General features: G+C 32.4%; 2 protein-coding genes across 2 annotated transcripts; one reads left to right on the forward strand and one right to left on the reverse strand.

The window, feature by feature from the left end:
- The first annotated feature begins 261 nt into the window (after positions 1-261).
- LOC126839681 (uncharacterized) lies at positions 262-3,467 on the forward strand. The gene is made up of 5 exons (XM_050575089.1): positions 262-446; positions 559-587; positions 1,437-1,507; positions 2,536-2,713; positions 3,142-3,467. The coding sequence occupies exons 1-5, from the start codon at positions 397-399 to the stop codon at positions 3,297-3,299; spliced, it is 486 nt and encodes a 161-aa protein (XP_050431046.1). The 5' UTR covers positions 262-396; the 3' UTR covers positions 3,300-3,467.
- Positions 3,468-12,376: 8,909 nt separating this feature from the next.
- Positions 12,377-15,770, reverse strand: LOC126839756 (nardilysin-like). The gene is made up of 3 exons (XM_050575163.1): positions 15,438-15,770; positions 14,833-15,158; positions 12,377-13,082 (listed from the first exon to the last, which is right to left on the reverse strand). The coding sequence occupies exons 1-3, from the start codon at positions 15,768-15,770 to the stop codon at positions 12,377-12,379; spliced, it is 1,365 nt and encodes a 454-aa protein (XP_050431120.1).
- Between the last annotated feature and the right edge of the window lie 5,728 nt (positions 15,771-21,498).

A 21,498-nucleotide genomic window follows, 5' to 3' on the forward strand; every position in this document is an offset into this window, starting at 1 on the left:
TATAACTATGTGTAGTCTAAAGTGTTTTACATTTTCATAGGTGCACAGAGTTGATACGAAAAACGTTAAATTAAAAAAAAGACAACCTGTAAAAGTGACCATGTAACACCATAATCATTTTCTGTACATTTTTCACTGGATTTATGAAAAGTTTAATACATTTTGTTTTGTAAATGATCAAATGATATAGCGCAGTAGAAATAAAAACATTTGACGCACATTTGTCAATCTGTGTACACGAATCCTAAAGCAAACTAGACATGACTTTGTCAATAAATTGAAGTAGAGCAACTACATTTTGTCTTATGAACACTATAGTTACACACAGTACGATATTACAGTCGAACTAAGCAGTACATTATAACAGTTGAATATTTTACCTGTACGATACGAAAAATGATGAATATCAAGATTATTCTTTTACTTAGTCTAGCAGCGTATGCTTTGTAAGTATTTTTTAAACATTAGTTATAGTTTAAAATTTGTAATAAAAATGTAATCAAGCCTAGACTTTTTGTGTGTAAACTATACATTGAAAAAATAACTCTTACTTTTTAGGTGTGGCGATAATCAATTACCGGAAAATGGTAATTAAATATAATTTAGTTGTTGGTTAGAAAAAAAACCTTTACAAAATACTCAACAGATTTGTTACCTGAAACAGACCTGGACTGTATTAAATAACATTGCATTAGATATCATATACATTTTACATGTTTCTACAATTATTTAAAGAAAACATTTTTCAGAAATATTATTTTTTAAGATTTTTGTCTTTTTATGAAAAATTTTTAAAATCTTGACATATGGTATTTATTGTTTCTGTATCTGGTATTAAGCGGTTCATATGCAGTTTTTTTTACAGATTAATATTTAATATATTTTTTTTTTAATTCGTGTACTTTCTGCGGTAAAAAAAGACGGCAAAATTTATATGTAGTTGTCAGCGCAAAAAGTATGTGCACAAATAAAAAAAAAAAAGATAGAGAAATATATCTGACATTTAAACTGGATTTACGGACAAGGGCATCCTAATAAATACCCGATAAAATGTTTTACTCGATCCTACCGTTTTTCGCTGAGTTATAGCTAAATTATTAAGTATAATAATACAATTATTAAGTTAAATAATTGTATTATACACGTGATACACAGTAGTGGTATGGTCAAAAACAAATAATGCTATGACATTAAATTATGTACTAATTTTAATAGGTGCACACTGCACATAGTTGATACAACATTTTAAAAAAAAAAACGTGTTTTTTATATGGGATTTATGAAAAGTTAAATATATTTTGTTTGGTGAATATTCCAATGATATAGCACTGTAAAAAGAAACATATATTGACATATCTGCGTATACAAATCCAAAAAATGTAATAATAATTAATAATTAATGGTTTTATTTGTTAACTAAATTTAAAAAATTGAAGCTTCAGGTTCAGGTTCAGGTTCACCGCGACAGAATACTTTCCAGGAAATATTTCAGAATGCTGACGCTAAGGTAATTTAAGCTAGTATTTTAAAACTTTTAGTTTTTTTTCAATATTTTGCTAAATTATTTATAATATAAAAGTTAAAGCTTTCCTAAATAGCTATTCTTATTTAGAAAACAATGTTTATTTAGGAAACAATTATTATTTAAGCTTAAAGACTTACAAATAGAATTATTGCCATAATCATTTATAATCAAAACAAGTTTTTAATATTGATTGTTAAAAATTGTGATGATATTGTTATAATAGATAAAAGCTTGAATCATAACATAAACATTTTAGTTAAATTCATTCATTATAATAAATGTTTTACCTAAAACATTTTTTAGCCCAAACAATGTATTTAATTTTACTACGCTGTAAATTATTAAATATTACATTTTATCACTCTTTGATTTATTAATTAAATGTTGGTATTAGTAAACCGAACGTAATGAACAATGTTTTCTAAATAACTTTTTTTTTAATCAGTTCGGCAAAATGTTGTAAAGACTTTGCATAAGTGTTTGACCAAAGTATTTTTATAAAATTTATTAATTTGGTTACTAAAACGTCAATAGCTTCTAATAATAATTTATTTTCAAAATTTTTAGTATATTTGTATTATATAGTAGCAACCAATAAAATAATGTTTAAAATCATTTTTATTTTTTGGTTTGGGTAATAAAACATTAAAGATATTATAATGCGTTATGTACTTTGGCATACCTACCTGCTTCTATAATTAAAACACTTTTTAAACTAATTTTAAAAAATTACTGCCATTTTATAGGTTTAAAATCGAGTAATAAATATTTTATTTTTAGTAAAAAATTACAAAATTAAAAAAAATTACATTTTCTCCATAAGAAAAAAAATGGTACATATTAAATGCAATTTATACTTTTATTTATAATAAAGTAATAAAAAATATATTTTTTTTTTTTGGCCTGTTAATTAGCACGCAAGTTATACGTATATTTAAGTATATACGTGTTTAAATTTAATAATAGAAATTTTTATGAAATTAAACTTTGTATTGCTAAAACAATTTCAGGCTATGAAAGATGCGTTCGATGAAGCTTTATCATTTCTCAAAATTAACAAAATTGAAAACAATCCTAGTGAAATTTCGTTGAATAATTTCTTAGTGTTTGCAATTCAGGCCGATAAAGATGTTTACAAAATCATGAAAGGATTATGGGAAAAAAACCAAAAACCAGAAGAATATTATAGTAAGTATTAATTAAATATACGTTATGTATCATTCCACACATTTTTTTTTATCTTTGAAGCGAAACTTTAAAGTAGTTGGTTTTGATAAGTATTCTCATTGGCATTTATATAAATAAAAGTGCTTAAGTATATTTTGTTATCAAACAGCGTAGATATGCGTCTAAAAAGTGTTTAGCAATTGACGACCGAAAAATGTAAAAATTTACGCTCAAAGAGGTAAAAAAAAAATATTTTCTGCTACTAGTCCGGATACAAATTTAAACAATTAAAAACACATAATTGTAAAACTAATAGATTTCATTTAAAATAAACTGTTTCATCGACAACTAAGGTTCCAAGACCACTCAACCACACTATGCCCCTCGTAATAGGTAACATAATATATTATTTGTATTTGAATTGAAATGTTCGATTTTTTTTGTTTTAGATAGTTTAAATTTTGAAAAATTTGAAGAAGTTGTTAAACACATTTGCGAAGTAAAAAAAATAACCGTAGAAGAATTCGCTGGAGATAGAAAAAAGGAAGGGGATGGAAGGAGAAACATTTTATCTATGCGTTTGAACCAATGGAGCGATGGCGATTGATGACTTCTTATCTTGCTAGTATAATAATAATAAGTTTAAATTTTGGTTAAGCATATCAACGTTAATACGCCTTATACGGAGCCAGTTACGACATAGAAGACTTTTTATCTGATTTGTATAATGTTTGATTATTATACCTAATATGTTTAAATTTTTCTAAAAACGTTTCAAAATACAATACTTCTAATCAACCTTTATGACTCCAAAAAAACTTTTTCTTTTCAAATAAACACCAATTTCTTAAATTTTGTGCTATTTTATTAATTTTTTTTTTATAAAAAAAAAACGAAAAAATACCATAAAAACAAACAATTAAACATCTTTTTAACCAGGCATAAGTGTAAAAAATAAAATGTTTAACATTAATATGTGTGTGTATATAAAAAAAACAACTTTGTTAATGATCAACTTTTCCTTGACATTCCACTACGTATTTAGGTATATTATAATGATTAACAACATATAACTATGACTAATATAACCTGTTATATAAAATATTATTCTAACAAAGAGCACGTTATAATACCCCCTAAGTGTTAAGAGATCGGCGCACAGTGGTCTGAAACGCAATTTTAGGTGGAAAAAACTTATATTGATCAAATTTTCCTCAGATTTTGTCCAAAAAATTATAAAAAAGTGGTGCTTAATGTTTTTGGGGTCAAAGAGTTCAAAATTTATATCAATTTTTAAATTCACGTATAATTGTAAGATGCAAGTAAACATAATATTTTGTTTTTAAATTGAAATTTAACTTTCGTAAACTTCTTCATAAGTTTCATAACTTAAATTTAATAATGATTTTACGTCATTGTCCAATTCATTTTTTTTTTTTTTGGTATGTTGCAAATTGAGGAAATATATGGATCTGAAGTGACAAGTAATAAGTGTAGAACGTCTTCATTTTGAGCTACTCTACTAATTTTTCGCGAGTAATGTTCGCGATAATTTTTATAGTCTTTATTTCGAGCTTCCTGTGCTTCCTCGGAAAGTTGTCCTTAAAAATGTTCATATTACATTAGTTAATTATAATAAAGTTTATAATGGCTTTTACGCCAAAGTCTTTGTAAAACCAAAGTAAACTTTAAAATTGAATGGTTGACTAACTTAATGTGTATTGCGGTTCCCATTTTACATTTTCATACCGTGCCCTCAAAATTTCAAATAAATAGTTTCTCGATTTTAAAAAATGGGGATTTAGTGGACCTCTATTTTTTAATAGCTGATAAAAATCATTATAAGAATAATACCGAGAATCAGTGTTATTCCAATCCAAATTGTCGTCAATTTCAGAATCATTTATTCCAACACTGCCGCTAGAGCTACCTACAAAAAAAATTATTAAAAATACAGATGCAAATGGATGCAAACCAAATTTTGGGATCTGGTACTGAAGAACAAGTACTATGTTGTATATATATTGAATAACGATTATTATGGGTTATTTTTTAGTTATACGCTTTGAAATATCAATATTAACATTTGTTTACTACTTTTTTAACTTTGTTTTAATAGTAAAATAATAAATATTTATAATATTAATATGAAACACTTACCTAAGTTTTCGAATTCATTACTTATATGAAACTAATTAAAAAAAAAAAAAGTTTACCTGTGTATAATATACTAAAATAATGTAATGTACAATCGGTGAACGATTCGACGTTTGTGAGCGCGTTATTATGTTTTACTTATCGCTTGCGCCGCTTGGTAATGTTAATATTTTCTGAAATTCTATTTTTTTGTTATATAGAACTTATATATAATGGGTTAATAACATAAAATACCTATTTTTATGAATTTTAATAATTGACTTTATTCCACCTAAATTAGCTTTTAGACCACTGTGCGGCGTAGACAATTCTTTTTTAACAGTTTTTAATGAAATCTAGCACTATTATTGGGGTGTTCCACTCCAAATCGACCAGGACATGTAAATCAAGTCACTTATATTACACTTAAATAATATTTTTTTAGGCTGTCATTTAACATTAATTCATTTCATTGAAAATACTAACAACAAAACGTAATACTATAAAACAAAAAAAAAAACCGTATAAAATGATTTTATATCACAAAATACTATACACGAAAGTCTCTAATCTTGTGGGTTGTGTATAAAATATAAATCAACATAATAAGAGGTTAGTATTGGTATTGAGTTGGACTACCATTAGAGACCATCTGGTTCAGAAGTATAAATACCATTTGAAGATAATAAGAAAACTGGCAGTCGTTACCTACCACATAAAAATAAATTATTTCGCGACTCTGTAAATTATAAGACAACTGCCTCTAATAATATAACTAACAAAGTAACATTCAATAAACTAAGATGAAAATAGTCAGTAAATGCGAATTTTATCCATAGGAGCTAAACTGTTCGTCCCAAAAATAGCTACTCAACACGCTCTCCTATTAAACTAGGTGTCCCACAAGGAAGTGACATAGCTCCCTTTCTGTACTCCGTGTTTACCCACGACATACCAAAGACACCCTACACGTCATTCCTTGGCACAAATGCGGACGATACACTAACTTCAGCATCACACCACGATTCTCAAATTGCCAATCAGATGCTCCAAAACCATCTCAATGTATGATTAATTTATAGTGCAACAAAAATAATCTTCAAGTTAAAACATAATTCACTTAAATGGTATGTAAGATGGCTTTTGTGGCCATCAACAAACAAAAAAACAGGCAATTTTATTCCATTTTCAATTATATAGGTAAGGATGAAAAATATTAGCGATATATTCATAGAAGACCTCGGACTTCATCCAACCTGAGTCAGAATGACCGATTCCCCACTGAGAAGGAACAGACTTTATAATATCTTGAGGGATTCTTTGGTACTTATATACAATCATAGGATGGCACATAGAGCCTGCGGCATTGAAGGTAAACATAACAGTAATGTTGTCTTTAGAATTACCTAATGCAACCTCGTATACGTCTTTAGATCCCCTTGGAGCTAAAACAGTCTTGGTTTTGGGACATAGTGAAAAGCCTGTCTCATCTCCATTAAGCATCCGAGTAGGATCTTGTAGAATATCATCTAAACAATTTTCTAATAGATATTGATGAATGTCAGAAAACCACTTTTTGATGTCTATTTCACTGACACACGCACTAGCTGAGGTGACATGTTCGCTAGAACGCACCGAAATTAGTGGGTGTCTTCGCATAAATGCTTTGTATCATCCACAACCTGACAAAAAACCAAATACAAAATGTTAAAAATATGAGAGCCTATATATTTGAAAAATATATTTAATACCTGGTAAATTATTTTTAAAAGGATTTGGTCTTTCATTAGTTACTAGAAAATGTTGTACACTGAGAAGTAGATCTTCTTTTCGTCTTGGAAAACCTTTCCTGCTACTTTCCATTACCCAAGTTTGTGATAATTCCTCTTCCTCTTGTGTTAATACTGTTGATGGTCCACATGTTGTTTTTCCATTTGGATTTTTCAGTCTATACTGCAAAGTTGATCGTGATATCCCAAACTTTTTAGCAGCTGCCAATTTACTTAAGCCTTCATTCGAAAACGAATGAATTGCAGCAACAATATTTTCTTGAGAAAAGTTTACTCTTTTTCTAGGCATTTTATCGGCATTGGCTAAAATAAAATATACATAATCTATAGTAGGTATCTAATATACAATAGTACAATTGCGATAAAATAATTAATAGCAATTTAAGTTCAAATATTTAAGTATTTATGTAGGTACTTTGAAGTTTTACCTTAATACATTTAAAAAAAATTTCGAAGTGCCAATAACTGAAATTTGAAATAATAACACATAATCAATTATTGGCATAAGGTGCTAATAACTAAAAAACGCTAAATATTTATTTTAGTTATTAGCACACACTTTAATAAATACATAAAAAAAAATTTGATCAAATACTACTTTTTTTTTAGTTTAAAATGTTCTTACGAACTAAAAAAACTTCAGTGTAACAAAATAGTAATGAACTGTAAAGAATAAAAGCTTATTTTTTAAAGCGTACATAGTACTAAAACATAGACATTTTTACCTGTTATTGTGGCAAGTCGAGGTGACTGTATGCGGTTTGATGTGTTTATCCACAACAAAACACGAATGACTGATAACAAATAGGAGCCAAATGATTACCAGTGTGACCATTTATTGATACAAAAAATAACTTTATAGCACAATCACATCACTATTTATTATAAAAACAAAATTGATATGCCAATAACTGTACCACTGCCAATAATAGTACACTTTACCCTATAAATATTAATTTTAATATTTACAGTACAACATTTGAGAAGCAATTTCTTTAGTGCGTTTGATAAATTTGCAATAGTATTTATTAGTTTTAACTAAAAAAACCTTTTTCAGTCGAGTCTGCAACCACGAAAGGGTATTTTCCTGTATCTAAGGTGGCTAGTAAACACATCAAGTTTCAGGCTAATATTTTAGTGTTTAATATCTGGCTTAAAACAATTCATAGAGATTTTGGGCCCTTTAATTATTTTGCTGTATTTATAATTCTTTTGTAATCACTATGACAACAGCTTTTAGCTAAAACAAATGTATTTAAACGCAAAAACAAATTTTGTTCTAAATCTGTTGACCTAACTGATCATTTTTAAAATCAAATGGCAAATTCCACGAATAGTGAAGAAAACAGTTTTAACGTTCTGGGCGGTATAGATGATGGCGGGTCTGACTCTGTCTCGTCTCCGGGTAGCGAAAGTAGTCGGGAAATACAGAATTGGCTAACAGCTGAACAAAATCAGAGGGAGTTTGTCGCCGCTCTGGATGGCCTTATAAAGAGTCAAAAGTCTCTAAGCAAATACAACACTAAACCTTTTCGCAATAGAGATATTTTTGTCACACAAAATATTTACTGAACCACTGAACTGATTTTTTTCATGTAGCAAGTCTATAGATCACAAAATACTCTCTAAAAGGTGTTTAATCGGGCCAAAAATGAAAAAAGGCCCCCGTTCGAACACAGATCTACCGATAAAGGTTGTCAAGTCAAAAATGATCATAAACCCTTCCCCCCAAGTGAGGTGGATACTTTCTCATTAGATTCTAGAACACTACACCCCGCCATTCGTCCAATCTAAGGCTATACACTTAGAAAATATACTGTTTTTGTGTACTGTTATTTACACTGATGTTGTTGTTGTTTTTTGCTTTATATTTTTCAATCCGCCATTCTTGTCCTACTGCGTGTGTTTATTATAAACACCATATAACGTAATGAATAATATTTGATAAATTATTTCACCCAATAGAGTACCTCTGCCAGTTGGAAAAAAGAAATTCATATGGGTGTGAATAATTTTAAAAAGTAGGTAACAATAATATGTTAGACAGCGTCCAATGATATCTCGGTTCGTTGAAATTTAGGTACTACGCATTAGGACCTGCATACTGTCCGAAGCATTATTTTCATTGCTGCGTCACAAGTAAAATTTAACATTTGTGCAAATATACCAAAAACCCGTAAAATAAAAAAAATATTTGTTTATGTGAAACTCATTAATTATTTATGTAAGACTTAACAAACAAAGAAACTTGTTTTGGTTGCATTTAACCTCGTGCCGAATTGAGTTATTTGGGTATATAAGCAACCGAGTTGAACACCTAATCCATACTAGTCTTTTTACTTTGGGCACAGTGAGTGTTTGAATTTTGACCAACCCGAAATTTCAGTTCATACATAATATTCTATTATGTCGATCCGTTTGTTCGACATGTTCTTGGCGACACTATTAATATTATTCGTTACGTACAAAACTTAATAACTTTGCAAAAAAAATGTATTGTTATTTAAAATTTATCTATAATTAATTTTTCTTGAAATTGTTTTTTACAAGTATTAATTGACAGTATAAACTGCGGTGGTGACGATGATAATCCACAGGTAAAGTTTAATTAAAATGAAAATTTTTTTTTAAAAATAATAAGTATTATTTTTAAGAAAATATATAAATTAATTTAAGATGATGTTATAATACCCCCTATTTGTTAAAGAGTTAAGGTATAGGCAGTTATTTTGTAAAATCGTAATTTAAAGGCTAAACTGTGATGTTTAATTATTTGTTAAGTAATCTTGACTCTTTTTTGGTAGTTTATTTATTTTTCGAAATGCCACAGCATATCCTTGACAGCGGTTAAAAAAAAAATTCATCTAAACTGGCTAAGCGCATATTCTCTCTTATCAACTAAATAACAATCGTTGACAATTTTTTTTTACATATTTAAAAAAATAAGAACTTTATCCAGGTTCTCTAGTCGGCTTTTTTTGGTATAATTAACCCAACATTCACAATTTATATTTTAATTTTGACAATTTTTTAACTTTTTTAAGTGCTTGTATTTAAGGTAAAATTAAAGTTTTCCATAAAAACCGACGAGATAACCTAGTTAAAGTTCTCTTTTTAACGGTACCAACATTTTTATTATATGACCAATTTGCTTTGACCTACATGCTTTACCGTAAACCCCTTTTTTTACGATTATTTTTAAAGTGTATAACGTCCTCTTAACAATTAATAATAAGCAAACAAAAAATATATATATATATAAATATATTTATGAAAACCATCTTATTCAGTCGTTAATAAAATATGTATATGTCTTAACAAAAAATAGTTTAACAATAAAATTGTTCATGATTAAAAATGTTAGCTAATTTTAGTTAATATAATTATTTGTGAAGATCAAGCTAACATTAGCTCATACCCTTAAATCAAATAAAAGTTTAGCTCAATGACTCATTTTTATTAAATGTTGACTAAAAATGGGATTGTTGTGTAATTAAAAATCATATACATGTTATACATGTGTAAAGATATATTTTCAGTAAAATATTTCAGCATAAAGAATATTTTTTTAGACAAAACAGAAAAATTACTTTTTAAATATTAACATCCATATTAGAAATTATAGTTTGATAAGGGAACCATAACCAACCTAAACACATCATAATTCATATTTTGCCACTTTGTACAACACCTACTTATTTGAAGGCGCCAACTATGATCATGAGATGGCTTACAACAAACATAGTGTATCTACATACAATTACAAAATATTAATTAAATTTTGTTGTTTTGTTTATAAACTAGTATGACCCCAGAACGAAACGTCCTCAGGTGACTGCCGACCAGCCAGTAAACATTGTACGTATACTACTTGGTTAATTTTACTAAAAAAATTTCGAATAATAAAAGTATGATTTAAGAATAAATATAAAACGTCTAAATGTATGTTTTTTCAACGGTCATTCTGCACCACTATCTCATAACCGTGCCTGGTAAGTGGTAACAGCTAGTAACATAGAAGCCATTTTTTACCAAAATGGCGTCCACCGGTGTGCATCGATGTTTTTTGTGTGTAAAACATGGTGGAGTTACCAGACCTGGTTCTGATAAGATAACTGGTTCTGTACCGAATATTGGTTATCAAATGATAACACTATCAAATGGATAATGATAAAGTCAGAAATGTCAGAAATTTTCGCCAAAATACAATTTGAACAAATAAGATTTTTCTTTTTGTAAAAAAAATGTAAATTAATTACAATCTCCAATTGACAAAATAATAGTTACTCCTCATTTTAAATCGTTTCGAGTATCACGGGACTATTTGGAGGACAGTGTATTTCTTTGAACGTCTAAACATTTCGAATAATTGATTTGTTTATTATAGTTTTACAGGCCACGCCACATTATAATCATGGGTATGACTATACCCAGGATAGTTCATACTATGGCAACAATAGCGGCTTTGCTTACGGCGTTCATCAACCATATTATCCTCAACAGACTGGTGACTATAACACATACGGTTCACAATAGTACGATGATTAATACAATAAAATTATATTATTATTTTATTGTGTGTGCGTTTTAATCATGTAACGATTTATTCAATAAATTATTATCATAAACCTATAAAACACTAAAATGTTTTTATTAATATAACATTGTAAAAAAAATCCCAGTGGTTTCCGTTGACTCTTGACACAAAAGTACCTAAAATAATTATTATGGTTTCTGCTCAAAATCCTCTGCCGGTATATAGATCTTTATTATCAAAAATGTAGGTACATTGTGCGTAGGTATAAAAATAAAAAAAGCTGTTAGAAACATATACGAATTATGCAAACGATGATAAAAAAAAAACAACGAACAACATAGTTCCATGTGAAGTATAACTTGGATCGATTGCTCAATAATGACATGTTTAGATTAACTTATAACGTAGAAACATTATAAAAATGTAACAAAACAAATTTAATAATAAAAAGTTTGCTATGGATTTAACTACTAAAATTAAGATTTCAAAAAAAATATAAGCTGTTCAGGACTGTGATCTTCGTCTGTAAGTACATTTACTTCAGGAAGTTCTATAAAAATATCTTCTACGTGGGCCTGACGTTCATCATCAGCTTCAAATATTATCTTGAGGGCTTCTTGAAGAGTTAACTCATTGCTCCAAAAAAGAAATGAAAGAATAATATATTATTACGCTTGTTGCACACGGAGAGTCCTGCCGTTACCATACGGTAACGCTGTGAAAAAAGCTTATGTACGCTTATATGAAAAAAAAAATTCTGAAAAATTGTATCCAATATATTCCCAAACACACTAAGAAAATATTTTCATAGCTGACTAGAAAAAAAATTAAGTAAAAATATAATAAATAAACTTACTTTCCGCAAAAATCCATGCCGATTCAAACCAAATAAAACCACAAACTTCAAACATGTGTAAATCGCAACTGAGTAAGGTTATCATGTTCCGATAAATAATTTATATATTTATATAATGTCATTAAGGCGTACACGTTGGGAATATGGTCTATTATTAGAAAAAATGTTTTGCGTTACCACATGGGTACGCGAGGACATAATGGGTTAATTTGATAAAAAAAAAAGGTTTCACCGGATTATTCGAAATAATTTTACAATCGAGAACTCGGATGGGGTTTGTTGGGGGACTCTTATTAATAATAAATCGATTAATCTCGATTTCAAATGAAACAAATGTCTTCGCAAACAAATCGTCTTGGCGGTTATTAGTAAAAAAAGCTATCGTCTCGTGCGGCTTGTTTCCACGACTTAAGCCACTGCTTCGGTATGTCGTCCACCCTGTATCTGGTATTAAACCACGGTTCGGTCACGTCTAGATGTATGCGTTCGGCCATGCGACGCGACTGTACTGTGACGGATACTCGATCGGCTTTCATGTGATCAATGTACCTTGTAATCGTCTTGAAATCGGGTAACACCTGGCCGAACTGCTCGAGATAATCACGCGGCCGGTAGTATTGCATGTGTTTTGCGATGCGAATTACAGCGTTAAGAGGCGGTACCAGATGGATGGGATAGGAATCCATATCGGCCATCACTTCACGGTAAACGTACGGCGATTGTGCCACTGTCGCCCGAATGGTCGCCAAGTAGTCGAACACCCGGCGAACAATGTCTGGCAATTTCTCGTCGGTCGTCGTGTCTAGATACTTGAGTTGCACCGTGAAAATGGCATACCACGTGTTGGACCGAAACTGCTGTGGCCCCACGCCAGCCCACACGTTCACCGCCGACCATCCGCGGTCAATGAAATCCCGGCGCAGAGCATACAAGTATTGTAAATCCAACAGCCGACCGACAAACTCGAGAGGGCGGCTTTTGTAGTGAGGATAAACGGACGGCACCAGCCAATTCAAGTGTACGGCGTTTAAATTCTCATCCTCGGGCAAAATCGTAAACATCCTTTGGAACCTAAGATAAATACAAAAAAGGTAAACGTAAAACATCATGTTTTTAATCAAATTCGTCGGTGGGCGACTAATACCTCGTATTTCAAAAAAGTAAAATGATTAGGAGAGACTAAAACGTGTTTATAAAATCAAGTTTTATCGATAAATTTTTAGCATATTAACATATTTAACAAGAAGTTGACTGTTGACATACCATTTTATTAAAACGTATTATTATTTTAAATTGTACACAATGAGATACAATATATTTCGCGCCCAAAAAGTTGATAACCGAGTTACGTCAAATTTACTTTTTAGTCTCTAATCTCATTGGAAATAACAAGTTAATAAGACATTATTTTATCAAAACATGTGTTTTTTCCCCGCTTTTTTTTATGTATAAATCGCAAAATTGATATTTTTTTGAGATAGAGGTATTGGTATAGCCCATCGACGCAATGCTGAATTTATTTAAAAAAACCAAATGACATCCGCTCCGGTTACATAGTAGGCGTTTTGCCTCAAAACATCATAAACTGAGTAGCTGTCTTAACAAGAAAAAAAATAATGAAAACGTTGTCGAGATGCTGTATTAAATGTGGATTCCGAATTTTCCAAACTGTATATAAGAACTTTTTTTTAACCTAGACTAAGTAATAAAACTACTGTTACAAAACATGTATCTTTATATCAAAGTCTTCAAAAGGGTTTTTAGAGCCCTATAAATAGGTTTTCAATTGTAAGAAAAAACTTAATTTCCTATTTTTTTAATGTAGCAACATTGCTTTTGGTTCCATCACACGAACGGATTTAAATACAAATCTCAACAAGACAACAGAGTAATTTTTTATTATTCTTTTGAACCTATTTCTATGTGATCCAACATAAATCCCAAAACAGCGAAACGTCAGCTAACTAATGACAACATGGATAAATCCGAGAAAATGATCAAACTAATTTATATTTTGAATCACAAATTGCAGAAAAATGACAACCTTATAAAATCAAAATTTACAGGTGATACAAATAAATGTCTTGGCAAGTCGGGCAAGAAGTTTGTTTTAAGAATGACTTTATTATGCACCTTACTTCAAAAAATAATCCTCTCCATATTTTTCAAAGGTTAATATGGATACTCTTTTTTTCATATTTCTTTCTACCAAACCCATTATGTCAACTATTTTTATTTCGTATGGAATGTCATTCAGTTGAATATTATGACTTTTATACTTTCTATTGTCTATAGTCAAACCATTGTTAAGTTCAATTATTTTTTATTTAATTATTACTGTTATAGATGATATATTATAAATCAATTGTAGTGTAGTGTCATACTTATTATAATAAAAACATTTCAATTAAACTTGTTTAAATCAATAAACAACAACTTATTGTCATCGTACTTAACGTGTCGACTACATATATATTACAATTCCTAACAACCTGAGGTTACATTGTTACAAATACAAGCACGTGGACGGTTCACGGATAGCCTGCCGATAAACTCGACCAAGGTAAGACTACCCAAAGAATCCGTGGCCACCTGAATAAACCGCGGCCACAACATTAATACCGAACTATAGAGGAACATTGCTTTTCGGGACTTTACACTGGGGTGTTATTGTAGGTATAAATGTATATATATATATATATAGAGAGAGAGAGGGATATTATATTGGATGTGTGAGCTGTTGAAAAGTTTTGACCTTTTATATGTGCTAAATAATTATTTAATAAGATTTACAATTAGGCTCATAGACCTTTTCATTTACCTTTTAGAATCAAAGGCGGTTTTGCTAAACGAAATATCTGTATTTTTTCTCTTCGATCGTAACCCAGAAAAAGCTTCGATAGCCATTGTAGTTATGTCGTCTATACTTTCAGACGAATGAACTGCTAATGTCATTCTATCAGCCGTATAGAATTTGTCTATAAATTTAACAACAGCTGATTCACTATCCGATCCAATCGGTATAGATTTCCAGTTGCCCCATGTAAACTTCCCTGCTGGATGTTTTCGTGACGCTGTTGTAGCAAGTACTTGTTCGGCTCTTAGTTGGTCCGACGAAAGAACACTCCCGAATTCTTCGTCCACCCTCTTAAAATGAAATTGTCATTTAAATTGGTGTTACTTACTATTATTAAATAATTATTACTCATATTAATTACCTAAAATAATACATTACTTATTTGCTATAAGTTATTACAAATATAGTGGAATTGGTCATCGTTAAGTCAATCTACACAATATTTACTGGTTAGTAAATATTGATGGCCAAACAACTACCTATTTTATTGTAAAAGTACCTAATCGAGATTCGATCGGACGTTATTATAAGCAAACCTACTATAAAATGATATTTAGCATCGCGGTTACTTTTCTTTCGAAATCCAAACCCTTAGAATTGATGATCGGATCGATAAACATGTGTGCGAACTGGTCGAGGAATTCTCGTATTCGGTCGGTCGGCAATTGCATGTAATAACTAACGTGCTCGGCATCTGTGGTCGCGTTACAGCAGCCCCCGACCCTCGTCAGCTCGTCCAACAGACCGTAAGGGTTGGGGTATTTGTGAGATCCTTGGAAGAGAAGGTGTTCGACGTAGTGCGATAGGCCGGGTATGCGATCCGGTTCGAAGAAGCTGCCGGCTCGCACGCAGAGCGAACAAGCGGAAAAACTTGTACTTTCCGCGGTGGATACGATGCACATCCGCAGTCCATTAGCCAATTGTAAGTTCACATAGTTGTTGGGGTCCGACCGGTGTTTGGCCGGTGGGTCTATAAATTTGTATGCCACTGAGAAGCAACGTTTTGTAAGAAAATTTTTCAACATTTACGATATGTAATTTTTTGTTGTGAACGTATCATAGGTAACAAAAAAATACACCATTGATTTTATTACGTTATAATATTATTATTATTAAACAAAAACCAATGCGTGTTACGAGTACGCGCGGATGAAGTAAAACTTCTTCAGAGTCATTCAACTAATGCTTCATGTATCAGTTAGTATTAAACTAGCCATATCATATTATTGGCCAGACTGTAATTTTTAATCACATAAAATGAATTCCAATAAGAGTTTCCAAAATGTATTCAATTTTTTATTGATTGGGTAATCTGGTAAAAATGTTCTACGTATATTTTGTTATTTCATTCTTTTTACTATGAAGTTCATTAAAAATAAGTTGGTAATACACCTTGTTTGAACGATTTAATAAAATTAAATTTAAAAAATGCAATTGAGCAACCATTTTTTAAAGAGGGCTAGAAAAAAACCTTAATATTTAATTCAAAACCTATTCTTCAGTAAAGCAATCAGATTAAATTAGATGGTTTTCGCACAATCTCCATTTTGTTAATTTTACTTTCTATTCAAATTCGATACCAAAGTTAATATGACTATTTGGTCATTTCAATTTCCACGAAAAGCCAACATAGCATATTTTATTTACATTTGTAATTTGTACAATTTTCAATGTTCTTTAAAAACACCAGGAAATAAATAATATATTAGTAAATGTACGTGTGTAATTAGTATATGCTAAATTGACTGCTTATCATAACTACGGTACAATTATTATGGTACACATTTTCAGTTTAAAATAAACCTTAAGATAATGAGTTCAATTTAAATATCAACGTAACGTTGTTAAATATATTTTCCCACTCTTAATTTACAATAAATTATTTTAATACAGAATTTAAAAAAAAAACTCTCGCACACTAGTGCATTTGGGCAAACATTTTTAGCTTCGATGCAAAGCGAGAAGTTATTGGTTTTACTCTGATGTTTTTTTTTTTTACTTAAAACACGGTGTACCAGATGTGAGAAACGAACAGGCGCTAAAAACTGTCAGTTGGTAACGTCTACCCGTGTTAGGTTAAGTTAGGACCCAATGGTCGGTATCATAATATTGTGTTTATTACATGATATCACAGACGACTAAATCGTGTAACTGATAATAGTAGATACACGATTTATTGAGAAAAAACCGATCCGTGTACTTATTGAGACACTTAATGATTCTGACATGACAAAACCACTGTTGTTATCTCGTTATTTTATTGCCCACGTTATATTACCGTACAGTGATAAAATCATCTTCGAAAAAACGCTTCGATGCAAATCGGTAGTTAGTATTTTCAAGCCAGTACAATCCAAACCAAGCACATTATAAACCAGTAAAGTTGGAAAGTTTAAAATTGAGGTTCTGCATTTACAAATAAGCATCAAAGCGTTTATTTGAAAGTGATTTTATCCAAAAGGACTAGTACAGTAGAGTATTGGCATAATGGAATCAAAGCAATGAGGAAACGGAGAGGTCACAGGTCTACAAGAATTATTATAAATAAAAGTGATAAAATTGAATAAAATCGCTTTCAAATAAACGCTTTGATGCTAATTTGTAAATACAGAACCTTCATTTAAAACTTTCTAACTATGCTGGTTTATACTGTGCTTGGTTTGGACTGTACTGGCTTGAAAATACTAATTACCGATTTGCATCGAAGCGTTTTTTCGAAAGTGATTTTATCACTTTCAGATTTAAAAATTCCTGTAAATCTGTAACCTCTCCGTCCTCACTATGCCCCGATCCAACTATGCTCCGTCCCCACTATGCCCCGACCCCACTGTACTGGTTTTTTTAAAAATAATTTTTATATTTTAATGATAATATTTTAAACCGGAGAACATGCATATTTTTTCCCGTTTATACGTATTGAAAGAAGTAATAATTTATAATTTCTTAATTCATATATTTAAATTTTCAAGTTCTTTCTCGCAGTTTAGGAAAAATATCAAAATAGTCTCCCTAATTATGGCTTTATTATTTTAAAAGGTACTTCGTCGACGGAACTCGACTCACGAGATTGGTTAATAGTAGATGGATAATGCATCACTCGGATCCCCAGTTTTCAGGACGTAGACGGGAGCTCCACAATTTTGTTAGTGAATTTTAAATGTTCAGAAGTATTTAAGAAGTTTTTCTTCTGAGCACGCACCCATTGGCTTTTCCGATCAGATCGCTCATCGTCGCGTGAGCTTTCAAGTTTTTGATGCGGACATCGCTCAGCGGATGCGTGGCCATCCACCAAAAGAACTGACTGAGGTCAGTATCATACTTGGACATTTTGGCCCAGAAATTGACGGCCTGGCTGTACGTGTCCGCTTCCAGTTTTATGCGCCTGCTGCGGGCCAGCTCAGCCACCAGATAGTATACTATCTTGTACAGCACCTCGGACGCGTACACCTCGTAGTTGTTGAACGCTAAAAAGTAGGCCACGGTCAACGGCAACAGTTGTACAGCCGCCGATGGCTCATCATCTCGGTGGAGTGCCGGAGAAAGCAGTGGGCCATCTCGTGAGCCACGTACATGGTCCACGTTGGTGAAGTCCAACTGGCCGCGGTAAAAGAACATCGAACCGTAGGGCAGCGCAAATGCGTTCACCTCGGACTCGTGCAAAGCGATTTTATGCACTATCCCGGCCACTTGCCTGTGCCTGGCGCTGTCCTTGGGGTAGACCAACACGCAGAACCGGGCCAACATGTGGACCATTCGTCGATTTCCGACATCTCGCGGTCGGAGTACAGACTGAGGGTTGCGCTTCCCGTGTAAGGGTTAACGACGGTGTGACACCGGTAAAAGTCGGTAAACAAGGTCAACGCGACGGCGGCGGCGAAGACAATCGACGCCTTCGAGCTCTTCAAAGTCTGTTCGGCCTCCGTTAACCATTTCTACCACCATTGCAGTCCCCATCCCACCAGCATCGATGTCATGTGCATCGATATCGATATGAGTTCATCGCGGAAAACGGCGGCCGACAACTCGAACATCGCCGAACAGAAGCCGTCAGTCGCGAATACCGCCATCAGGCCCGTGCCCGTGGCCACCGTCGCCATGCCACCGTATCGTATCACAGGCCATTTGGCCAACAGCGAAGTCATCCCTGGCTGAACAACCGGAACGTAACCCACTACCACTGGCCGGTCACGTCGATCCTGCAAACAATTCGCAGTGGTTGACAAAGTTTTGGTGGTCAACGCTTAAGCTATTTACCCATTTATTTCGAATAGACTTTCCTATTAACGTCATGCCCTTCGCTAAAATTTCGTCAACGGTCGATTTTTGGCCGTTTTGTTATCGATATGTTATCTGATCGATTAGTTATTTATTCGCCATGCTCACGCCCGTATGCGGTTTGTAGCCAGGGAATCTCAAAACAACAATTTTCAGTTTCGTGAGATAGCTGCTTGTGTGGATTTGACAGTGATGCGGTCGTTTTTCGGGCTAAAACAACAGTCAACGGCTCGGTTTTTACAGTACACATTCCAAAAATCCAACGCCAGAAGCTGGAGAAGAACGTGGCACAGGCTGTTCTGATCAGTTACGTCAACTGCTGTAGAATCTGAACAGTAGAAACTTCATAGGCATATTTTATTTGACCTACAATAATGGCCAACGAGTTAAAATCAGCACTAGTTACTTTGAAGCTTCGCCCTCAGAACTTTCCCTTCATCAGATCAAATGAATCCTGTATCCCCCACTATACAGAAGCTACCTTGCATAGCAGAATATACCTTGGCTTAACACTAGACAAGCGTTTAAAAAATTGACTGGATTGAGTACCATACTCAACTTTCAAATCCCAAAACTATCTATACTTGTTTGGCTAAAGATTGTTACACTTGCGTTTACTTCCATTTGGATATCTTGACTGTTTGAAATGGGAGTAACCGCAATACGTGTAAATATAATACCCCATTCAAACGTCGCTTTGAAAACGATATTTATAATCAAAACTAATAATAATATAATGATATAATAAATGAAAGCTATCAAATTTTCAAAATGTTTTTGAAGACCAAAAATCTAAAATTTACACAATATTGACTAAATTGTACTATGTAAAATGTTTGAAAAAAATTCATAATTTTTTTTTTTTTTTTTTTTTGAGTTCAAATCTGGGATTTTAAAATGGCCTCTTAAATTGTAAAAACACACAGTTTAGTAGTATTTTCTGCGCCAACAAGTAACATTTTCTTCTCTTATTGTTTGCTAAATTCAAAATCGGTCATAAAATTACTAATATAGATTTTTTAAGTTTTTTTTTTATAAAAATATTTAAGAAAACGGAATATTTCTTATTTATATTTTGTATGTTGTTTAAATTTTTAGTTTATGTGAATTAAAAAAAGATTTAATTACTTTAAAGTCGATGCTGGTGGGATGAGGGCTGCGGTAGTGGTGGAAACGGTTTACGGAGGCCGAACGGTCTGGGCACGTGGAGACTGAAGAACTCGAAGGTGTCGCTTGACTTCGCCGCGGCCGTCGCGTAGGCCTTGTTTACCGACTTTTACCGGTGTCACACCGTCGTTAACCCTTACACGGGACGCGCAACCCTCAGTCTGTACTCCGACCGCGAGATGTCGGAAATCGACGAATGGTCCACATGTTGGCCCGGTTCTGCGTGTTGGTCTACCCCAAGGACAGCGCCAGGCACAGGCAAGTGGCCGGGATAGTGCATAAAATCGCTTTGGACGAGTCCGAGGTGAACGCGTTTGCGCTTTCTCCGGCACTCCACCGAGTTGATGAGTCATCGGCGGCTGTACAACGTGGCTGAACTGATGCCGTTGACCGTGGCCTACTTTTTAGCGTCCAACAACTACGAGGTGTACGCGTCCGAGGTGCTGTACAAGATAGTATACTATCTGGTGGCTGAGCTGGCCCGCAGCAGGCGCATAAAACTGGAAGCGGACACGTACAGCCAGGCCGTCAATTTCTGGGCCAATATGTCCAAGTATGAGACTGACCTCAGTCGGTTCTTTTGGTGGATGGCCACGCATCCGCTGAGCGATGTCCGCATCAAAAACTTGAAAGCTCACGCGACGATAGGCGATCTGATCGGAAAAGCCAATGGGTGCGTGTTCAGAAGAAAAACTTCTTAAATACTTCTTAATCTTGTGAGACGAGTTCCGTCGATGTAGTAACTTTTAAAATCATAATAAACATACCGTTTAGATGGGTTAATAAAAAAACATTTAATTAAACTAACAAAAAAAAACCCAGCAACTGACGGCTGCAACATTCAATTTCGATATTATAAAATATTTTAAAGAAATTCAAGTGTATTGGCCAACTTTTTATTTTTGAAATGAATCTTCTTTACAGAGGTACAAAAATAAATCTAAGGCAATTTTTGGATCGAGCGAAAATAAATCCTAAAAAATGTATATTATATACAATTTGTATTAATTATTTATTATATCAATCGCATAAATTGGTTCTACGATATTGGTGAAATTAATGGATGGAAAAAAACTACTAAGATGATTATTATCCGGGTGCTGAAATAATGCATTTAAACACAATTAGTCTTTATTATCCGTAATTTATGGTTTGTGACTAACGGTATTGTCTTTAGAATATGCCATA

Source organism: Adelges cooleyi, unplaced genomic scaffold (assembly GCF_023614345.1).
Source record: "Adelges cooleyi isolate 19-005CV unplaced genomic scaffold, UGA_ACOO_1.1 ACOO_flye_CR_arks_rails_tigmint_CR_PRNA_307, whole genome shotgun sequence".
NCBI classification, from domain to species: Eukaryota; Metazoa; Arthropoda; class Insecta; order Hemiptera; family Adelgidae; genus Adelges; species Adelges cooleyi.

What these genes read in the sequence shown, in the direction of transcription:
- LOC126839756 (XM_050575163.1), bottom strand. Translation starts at nt 15,770, where the DNA reads ATGTGCATCGTATCCACCGCGGAAAGTACAAGTTTTTCCGCTTGTTCG. An exon ending in GTTTGGATTTCGAAAGAAAA is followed by an intron (nt 15,159 to 15,437) that starts GTAACCGCGATG and finishes TTTCATTTTAAG; the next exon opens with AGGGTGGACGAAGAATTCGG. An exon ending in ACCGCCTTTGATTCTAAAAG is followed by an intron (nt 13,083 to 14,832) that starts GTAAATGAAAAG and finishes TATTTATCTTAG; the next exon opens with GTTCCAAAGGATGTTTACGA.
- LOC126839681 (XM_050575089.1), top strand. Translation starts at nt 397, where the DNA reads ATGATGAATATCAAGATTATTCTTTTACTTAGTCTAGCAGCGTATGCT. An exon ending in TAATCAATTACCGGAAAATG is followed by an intron (nt 588 to 1,436) that starts GTAATTAAATAT and finishes AAAAAATTGAAG; the next exon opens with CTTCAGGTTCAGGTTCAGGT. An exon ending in TTCAGAATGCTGACGCTAAG is followed by an intron (nt 1,508 to 2,535) that starts GTAATTTAAGCT and finishes AAACAATTTCAG; the next exon opens with GCTATGAAAGATGCGTTCGA.